Here is a 9,667-nt window from a genome sequence, read left to right as displayed (position 1 = left end):
TTGAAATGCCTCGACTATAGTGATTACCTCATCTATAGGTAGTGGAACACGAACATCAGCTACTCGTACTTCGTCCATCATTACCTTCACCATATCAGGGGGAAGAGGAATGTTGTGTAAGGTAGTGGCCTTATGAAAGACTTTTCCAATGGCCACCACCTGAGGAAAGATGTCGTCCTCTATCAGTAACTCACATTGGCATATTTGGCCAATGACATCATCCCTTGACGTTGTAGGAGCTGCACAACTCCCCTTGTGCTTCTGGGAGGAGAGGGAGTAACAAGCGGCTCAAGTAGCTCAAGCGGCTCGGTAGAAAGTTGTTACGATAGAAACTCCTGTCGCAATAGACAATTCTTCACCTCAAACTCTAACCAAACCCGCTCAATATCCTTTTTCATCTCCTCCATTAATTCTTGTTGTATCCTACTTGCCATTTCTGCTTTGGTCTCTGAGGCAGGGGATGAATGTCGTGGTGCAGCTCTGAAATAATGTTGGTTTCCAACCGCTTTTCCCGCTACACGTAAATGACCAGGGTGTTCAGGTCGTCCAATAACTTCAAACAGGATATCTTGAGGACCTTGAGGTACTAAATTACCTTGAGAACTTTGCTCAACCAACGAATCCTGCAAGAGACCAAAATCATGTAAGTTTTTAATATAATGAATGTTAGTTAGGATTTAAGGTAACAACTTAAATATATGCATTTATTTTCTTAAAAGAAATCCGTTGGAATACTACGAGACTATAAAAAGTATTTCATACAGTCATATAATTATAAATTATGATTAAAAATGGTAAGATATTAACTATTGTAATACTTATTATAAAATTTACATATAAGATGATTTTAAATTAATTAATAATGTAAAAACATTTACAAATTTAAGAAAATGAAGTTTTGAAAATAGTATTTTGAAATAACAAAGAAGAAAATAAAAAATATTTTATGCTAATTTTCTACCATCGACTTTTACTTGCTTTAATAATTTTGGGCATTTTTTTATTCTAATATTAAGGAGTACACTTAACCATTTTTAACTTAACTATCTAATCCAGTCTCTTTTTTTTTTTCAACTATATTTTCCTAAAGTGTCCTTTTTCACTGGAATTTCCTTAAAATATCTAGGAAAGTACAAAATAAATATGTTGAAATTAACTTCAATGTAAAATTAGTAAATTAAATTATTAAAAGTATATGTTATATAACTTTATCCATACTCACGTTTTTTTTATAAGGAAAGGGTGTTAAAATATGTTTTAAGAAATTATAATAACCACGTAAGATTTGTAAACATTAAAAAAATTGTATACAGAATTGTTTTAAAAGGTTTAATATATAAACGCTCTAAGTTGATGGAGGGAGTTGTGTTCCACAGGATTAAAGAGATAGATTGTACAACTATGATTCATGAGATTAGAAACTCCATAACTAATTCTGTCTTATGATCTCTTATCCTTACAAATATACTATTTTCCCATTTTTCAAACTTTGAATGAAGCCTTATTAAGATACTACTTCATTATATCTCTTGGCTTGAGTCTCATAATCATAATGTTACTCTACATTTTTTTACTACAAATAAACTTTTCTTAAACATATATTATTATTAGTGGTTGCACAATACAGTACTAAAAAATATTTAAAAATATAATATGGGTGTTTTTAACTGCACTCCGACTTGGTTTAGCTATTGAAGGAATGAATTCGTTTGGTAATTTGAGTACGAATCACAGTTCATGTCCTGTTTTACTAGTTATTTACAACTTACCTCTTGGATTGTGCATGAAATGAAAATACATGATGTTGTATATGATGATATACTGTCCAAAACAACCAAGAAATGAAATAGATGTTTATTTAAGCTCGCTAATTGAAGATTTAAAGTTGTCGAGAGATCAGGGTGTTGAACTCTTTGACGGGTTTGCTAATGAAACTTTCAAAATGCATGTCATGTTATTTTGCACCATCAATGAATTTCCGGCATATGGTGACTTATCAGAGTATAATGTCAAGGATCATAAAGCATGTCCAATATGCGAGAAGACACCGCTTCTCAACAATTGAAACATGGAAGGAAGACAATATATCTTCGACATCAGAGGTTTCTTAGAAGTTATCGTGCTTACCAGAAGTTGAAAAAATCCTTTAATAGACTTTAAGAGACTGCCAGTCCACTAACTCCATTAACTGGTGTTGAGGTCATTTGTGACAAACATATGGAAGAAAAAAACAATTTGATCTTCCGTATTGATTGAAGTTAGAAGTCAGACATTGATCGATATAATGCATGTGGAGAAGAATGAGTGTGATAGTTTAATCGGTACACTTATCAACATTAATAAGAAGACACAGTATGGTCTACATGCTCGTTTAGATTTGATTGAGATGAATATACGAGATGAGTTGGCACCAATACAGGTGGGTAAGCATACATATTTTGGTAGCTTGAAACCTCCATGAATTGGCTTGGTTCTTCAATTATAGAATGAAGTGGTGAAAGAAATGAAGAATCGAGGGCAAAGAGGAGTTGTAAAGAGTTATTGGATCCTTGGAATGCCATGAGAAGTGTGGAGAGTGATAGGTTAGGCCTAATCACTTGGAGAAAAGGGGAGAGAAATCAAACAAGGTGTCTACCCTAGAGAGAGGAGACAAGAAAAGTTTTGCTTGCAATGTTGGTAGCATAACTCTAATATATTCTATATGAATATTGATAAGCCCAACACCTTCATTTATAGATGAAGGGTCCGACCAAATTACAAGCAAATTGGTGGGAGTTTTGAATTTGAATCTAGGTGCCAAAGCTAGTCACACGACAAGTGTGCAGGAAATGTGAACCATGTGTTTAATCTATATGTTCAAGGTCTCATGTGACCAGCCTAAGATTTAAGACGTGTCATAATTGAGCCCAATTAAATCCCAAGGAGGTTTATGAACCCTAACACTAGTCTATTTAAGGTAAAATACAAGCCAAAAATCTATATTATTTGAACAAGAAATTTAAATCTTATTCTAACTCTTACAACTAGGTCATGGCTTCTTCAAAAATTTATAAGCCTGGAGTAGCTGAGTCCCACTCTTCTTGTATTCTTCTGGCCATTGTCTTAGTGGTTGGTCCTTTGCTACGAGCTTTACCATCATATTTGGCCCCAACCTCTTAGACCATGTTGAAAGATTAAAAAATAAGTTTTTTTCAATGTCTAAAGGGTGAGAAAGTGCTTTAAGGACACTCATCAAATGTGAAGAAACTAGTGCAAAAACGCTTTCTACAACAACATATTAGCCCGGTTAAGCGAGAAGCGGTGTACACAAAAATGCAGTGAAATTTTTGTAAATATTTTGTACATATTACACCGGTTGGATAGCCCAACTAGTGTAATATATCCCAATTAGTGTAATATACCATGCTCACTCTTCCACCGTCGCTTCCACCTTCATTTTCATTGAGTTTCTACCCATTTTTATTCCTTCACTGTTGCCCCCAAATCTGTTTATCTCCTCTCTGTTGCCACTACCCCTTCAAAAATTTCCTTCCTCTTTGCGGCCACTGCTACTTCAATACATTCGTGCATCCCACTCTTCCTCTTCCATGCCAATGTTCTTCCTCTTCGTTCCCACCAATCCTTCTCCTGTTGCGCCTCCATATTGTCTCCATAGTGGCACCACACTGCACTCGGTTCCGCTGCCATAATTTGTGGTCTGTTTTTGTCATTATTTATAATTTGTCGTATTGGTTGTGTATGAAGAGAAAATATAAGATGTGGTCTATGATGATATCAGGACCAAGACAACCTGGAAATGACATAGATGTTTACTTAAGTCCATTGATTGAAGACTTGAAGTTTTTATGGGATTAAGGAGTTGAAGTATTTGATGCATATGAAAGAGGTCAATTTCAATTTGAGAGCATTGTTATTTTGAACCATTAACGATTTTCCAGCATATGGAAATTTAAGTGGTTACATTGTTAAAGGACATATTGCTTGCCCGATATGTGAAGAGAACACAAGTTACCATCAACTAAAACATTGGAGGAAAACCTCTTACACTCGTCATTGAAGGTTTCTGAAACGTAATCACCCTTATTGTAGTTAAAGAAAGCTTCTAATGGATCTCAGGAGGACAAAATTGCACCTCCACCCTTAACTAGCGAGGAAACGTACAACCAAGTCTACAATGTGAATGCGACTTTTTGAAAAAAACATAAGAAAAACATTGTAAAAAACATATGGAAGATGAAATCCATATTCCTTGAACTTCTATATTAGTAAAGTTAGATGTTAGACAATGCATAAATGTAATGGATGTGGAAAAAAAGGTTTGTGATAGTATAATTGGCACGTTATTGAATATTAAAGGAAAGAAGAAAATGGTATAAATGCTCATAAAAATATATAGTTGAGATGGGTATTCGCTTGGAGTTGCAGCCACAACCTCATTGTAAACGAATATATTTGCCTCCAGCATGTCATACTTTGTCAAAATCTGAAAAGTTAAGTTTTTGCGGGTGTCTGCGGGGAGTTAAAGTACCATAAGGATACTCTTCAAATATTAAAAGTCTTGTGTCAATGCAAGATTTGAAACTTATGGGCTTAAAATCTCATGATTGTCATGTTTTCATACAAAACCTTCTCCCAGTTGCTATTCATGGAATTTTACCAAAAAATGTTACACAAGTGATCACTCGCCTATGCATATTCTTCAATGCTATTTGTAGAAAGTTATTGATCCTAATCACTTGGATGAATTAGAAAATGAAGATATTATTATCTTGTGTCAACTAGAGATGTATTTTCCTCCTTCATTTTTTGACATCATGGTTCATCTAATTGTTCATTTAGTAAGGGAAATTAGAATATGTGGTCCTGTTTTTTTTACGTTGGATGTACCCAGCTGAGTGATGAATGAAGATATTCAATGGGTATGTGAATAATCCGTACTGTCCAGAAGCATCTATTGTTGAGAGATACTTTGTCGAGGAAGCAATTGAATTTTGTGCAACGTATATGTCAGAAGTAGAAGTCATAGGAGTTCCAAAGTCAAGGCATGAAGCAATGTGTGAAGGTAAAGGCACACAAGGTGTGAGAGTGGTTCAAAAAGATCAACATGAATTTCTCCAAGCACATTTGTATATTTTGAACAACACCAATGATGTTCTTCCTTATATAGATGCACACAAGATGTTGTTAAATTCAATGAACCCTCGTGCAAATGAGAAATGGTTGAAATGGTTTAAAGATAAAATTGGTCAAGAAGATTCTGATATTGAGGAATTGAAATGGTTAGCATGAGGATATAACTTTGATGTCATAACATGTACTGGGTACAATATTAATATGATGTCTTTTTGTACAAAGACTAAAGATGAAAAAGGTTCTATGCAGAATAACAGTGTTGTTGATCAAGAGTAATCAAGTGCTTTGAAGAATTCAAATTGTGCTTTGAAGAATCCAAATCCTATGTGTGTGATGCAAGACTGTGTTGCTGCTTTGTTTTGGGAGGATATGGGTAGTTTTATTTGTAATCCACTCCTTTGTTGAATCTAAAGCTAATGTGTTTTAAATCCTTTCTAAAATAAAGTGTTTTTCCAACTAAGTGAAAAATAACCTGTTGTTTTGTCGAATCAACCAGTTGTTTTACTCTCAAGAGTTTTTGAAAAGGAAAATGAAATTAAACATGTAAAAGAGGCTACAAAAGAAGGTTTCTGACAGATAAAAGTTATCAAACTAAATATTATGAGAAAAAATTTCACTATTTTATTCCAACAACAATCACATGTAAGTTAATGTTGGTGACAAAGAAACAGACTTTTACTGCTTATTTTTTAATCATTTCAGTTCTGAAATAATCTTTGAACTCTTAAATTAAGATCATACATGTAAAGGGTCATATTGTATACTCTACTGGCTTTTGATTGATGTAGTGCATGCAGTCTATTGGATATAACAAATTATTCTATTCATCTCAGTTATTGTCAATGGGTTGCAATTGGCATGTGCCAAAACTAGTTCCAAGTTACTCCCCAAGAATGAAAACTCATGGAGTAGGAACTCAGCATGAAATCTTCTTAGCTTTTCATGTCCAAATTTTACATACTAAAAGTCCTAGCAATTCCAGCTGAAACCATTCAAATCAAACTGTTGGCAGTGGGAAGAAGCATCATTAGCATCATGGGAATTCAGATCTAGTTTCACTTCAAAGTTTGCAAGTCTATAGTCTGTAGAAATCTTCTCATGGTTCAATTTAACTGCCATTCTCTCCGTTTCAGTGCTGTCTCTTACCTTCCAGCCTTCTTCCTTTGAAAGAGTTGTTCTCCCAAATTTTTCCTCTTCTAGAACACCAACATTCATGGATAAGAGGCTTGAGGGCCTTTCTTGTAAAAAATCTCCCTTCACCACTTTACTATCACTTGTTGAGGAAAGAAACATCATATTCTCCTTCACTTCTTCACTCAATGTGAGACCAGGCTTTAAATGCACTGACTCTTCCACACAACCTTTCGAAACTGAAAATGGAGGTCCATTGTAGGCTATCAGATTCAGGCTCATGTTATGTGTTTCTCTGTTTCTTTGAGATTCCTCACTATAGGTCAAGAAACTACCCATTGAACAGTCAGTGGCCTGGCCCTCTTGTGTTTGATGAGGCCACAGGCCCTGTAATTCTTTTAGTTCTGAAAATTTAGTGTCTAGACTTTGAGAGGATACTCTTGATGCCAGTTCAGATAATTGAACTTTGGCAGCTTCAACTCCCTCAGCACCTAAATTTTGTCTTCCTAGTGTTTCTTGTGCCTTTTCCAACACTGCCTGAAGGTACTTTCCTTGTGCCTCTATTCTTAGCTGCAAGTGCCGCTGTACCTGCTTAAAGAGTGAAGAAAGAGAATCAGAATAGAAACAATTTACAAACTCCAATGTATACTGAAAACAGAAAAAATTGGATTCTGTGAAATATTTGATCTTATAGCAAAAGTTTTGAGACCAGTGAACAGATGCAAGACTCAAAGAATAAGTCTTGTAACAGTGGTTCAGATGAAATTACTGTTCAGATTCATGAGTTTTCATTTTCATTATGCAGGTATTTATATTTTACTTCGGCATAAAATCTTACATTCAAAGTAGAAGTGGCGACTACAAAAGTTTTCTGGCTTATTTTGTAATTTATTAATATACATTAAATATAAAAGTTCAAAGATGTTCTATACCTCAAGCTGCTCATGCAGTCTTCTTTGGACTTCAATTTGCATCTGTAACGCATCATTTATTTCTGAATTTCTGGATTGAGGACTTATTATTGTTAGTGTTGCTTCCCATTGCAGAGAATTCATTTTTAACAATGGAAACTTGATGACAGAACATAATGATGGAAACTGGAAACTGTTCTTACTTGTTTGTCTGTAGGCCTATGCTTAAATGTTTCATTTGAATTCCACTTGCTTCTGACATTCTGCCTGTTGCTTCTGTGGTTGATGCCGGTAAGATAAATTCATTTTCAAATTATATGATTAGTAAAAGATAGGTCCTGTGTAGTTCATAGTATTCAAATAAAAATACATGGAAAACACATTAAAAGAGAAGTTCTCTCACCAATTTTATTATTGCCAGTATTGGTTTGTCCATGCATATTTTTACTGATTCTGTACTTCTGCCATGGAGAAAGAGAAATTAATAGCTAAAGACAAATACATATGCACTAACAAGTTAATTAATGCAAATCATTTGAACACTGTCTCCCCAAAAATATCCAGTGACTAGAACAAGGTTTTGTGTCATTGAAATTTAATTTGGTTACAAAAGTTAATTGGTCCACCAGTTAAAACAAAAGAGTGAGCAAGTTCTGCAATATAAGTAGCATTTTTGTCTTGGTGTTTTCTTTAACTATCTGAATTTCAGTCTTTACAAAACATTATCATAATTGTACTGGTAATTTAAATATATAATATCACCAAAACTAAATAAAAATTATCTTAATTATTCTGGTAATTGGAATAATATGTTACCTGTAGATGACTCTTTAAGTGGTAGAGAGTAAGTCCAGGAATCCCCATCAGTTTCAAAACTGTTTTTGGTGTAGCTTCTGCAAAGCAAGAGTAATCAATATTAGCTTCAAAATTATAGATTTCTGATTCAAAATCTGTTTATCATTTTCATTGACTCACTGTCTGCTCCTCCAAGTTGATTGACTGCTTCTATGAACCGTTCATGAAGATCTGGTGTCCATTTTAGTCTAGGCTTAGCATCAGTTGAGAGAACAAGTCCTGAATCACCAGTCCCATTGCCTCCTTGCATAATCATATGCCTCTCAGTGGGGCTGTTCATCCTTAAAGCATGCATGTTTCTAGGTTGTTGCTGCTGCTGATAGTACATTATCTTTCAAGCAAAAAAAATGATCTTATTACTCTATATAGATGCACAAGAAAATATTTAAAGGGCAACCAATTAGACTCGAACACGACTTTGACAAGGCAACAACTTTACTGTTGTTCAGAGGCTTGTCCTCAAAATTTTATAATGTTTAAAATCATATATTTACCTGTTATGTACTACTCCTTCTGGAGCCAAACAGCTGACCCTATAAATAAAGTGAAATATGATTGTCCTGTAATCTTGAAGAGCACTTCTTTGGTGTTTCAACTCAAATATGTGAAAGTTTCTACAACTGCTCTTGCATGTCTTTTTTCTCCTTGACAAGATCTGCACAAGCCTTGGTTGTACTCAATGATGTCCTTATAAAGAAAATGCCCTTAGGAAAGTGGCCTTGTGAGGCATAGAATCTTGGACAGAAGCAACTCAAAACTGAACTTGATCCAATATATTTCGCAGCTTCTTGAAAAGAGCTGTTATTCTTCCTACTTTCTTCATTGTGGGCTCTCTTCAGTTCTACTTTTGATTTGGAGAAAGCACTTGTCCATTGGAATTGTGTGCATTATACTTTGTGAGACACCTCACCTCACACGTTGCATTTGGTATCAAAATTGACCCATCAATTTATATGAGTATGCACCTGCATTTGTTTTTGTCCCACTGGCAAATGCAGGAATCATATTCCAAAAGTTTAGAGAAGAATTCTGTGACTTGAATTATAGAATCAACTTTTCCTTTTTCCTTGAAAGCATCAGAAACCACTCTTCTTCCCCTATGTTTTTCAAGAAATATTCTTGGCTTCCAACTCCTTAGTCCTTTTCACTAGCATAGGTAATTGAGACAATTTAGAGTAGATGAATTTATCTAGCAATTTCTTCAATAATGCCAATGATGATTGGCTGAATTTAATCTACATTGGAGACTGTAGCTCATCATCACTTGTGACTTCTTTAATATAAATTAATACATCAATAAAAAGAGTAATAACTAACAGAGAATATTGTGTTTTGTTCGAAAAACAAAAGGGTAAGTTCTGCATATGGTTAGTGTGAACCAATAAGAAAACATGGCAGTTAAGAATTTTAAAGTATTTATAGTAAAACTCAACAAACTTGTTATACATCTCAATTTGTTATTGAAAGGTAAATTTCTTTATAAATACTAATAGAGAAAGTTTACTTAAACAAATATAAAATCTACATACATTGTCGGTGTATGTGAATGGATAGACTATCTTCTATTAAGAATTTTTTTTAATCATATGTCGCCTTTCAATAGAAAAGTTAAAAATTTTGCTTTTTATAAACTTGAG

At 34.2% G+C, this 9,667-nt stretch overlaps 1 protein-coding gene across 2 annotated transcripts; it reads right to left on the bottom strand.

Annotated features, from left to right (window-relative positions):
* Positions 1 to 5,934: 5,934 nt before the first annotated feature.
* Positions 5,935 to 8,956, bottom strand: LOC137837330 (myb-related protein 2-like). 2 transcript variants are annotated; one of them, XM_068646310.1, is made up of 7 exons: positions 8,525 to 8,956; positions 8,151 to 8,361; positions 7,992 to 8,068; positions 7,579 to 7,636; positions 7,379 to 7,451; positions 7,197 to 7,266; positions 5,935 to 6,855 (listed from the first exon to the last, which is right to left on the bottom strand). In XM_068646310.1, exons 2-7 carry the CDS (start codon positions 8,356 to 8,358, stop codon positions 6,103 to 6,105), a joined length of 1,239 nt encoding a protein of 412 aa, XP_068502411.1. In that variant the 5' UTR covers positions 8,359 to 8,361; positions 8,525 to 8,956; the 3' UTR covers positions 5,935 to 6,102. The 2 variants fall into 2 exon arrangements, with proteins under 2 accessions (XP_068502411.1, XP_068502412.1); XM_068646311.1 differs by having other exon boundaries at positions 5,935 to 6,852; positions 8,525 to 8,952.
* Between the last annotated feature and the right edge of the window lie 711 nt (positions 8,957 to 9,667).

Source organism: Phaseolus vulgaris, chromosome 4 (assembly GCF_000499845.2).
Source record: "Phaseolus vulgaris cultivar G19833 chromosome 4, P. vulgaris v2.0, whole genome shotgun sequence".
NCBI lineage: Eukaryota > Viridiplantae > Streptophyta > Magnoliopsida > Fabales > Fabaceae > Phaseolus > Phaseolus vulgaris.
The sequence above is the reverse complement of the archived record's forward strand: the minus strand, read 5'-3'. Positions and strand labels throughout refer to the sequence as shown.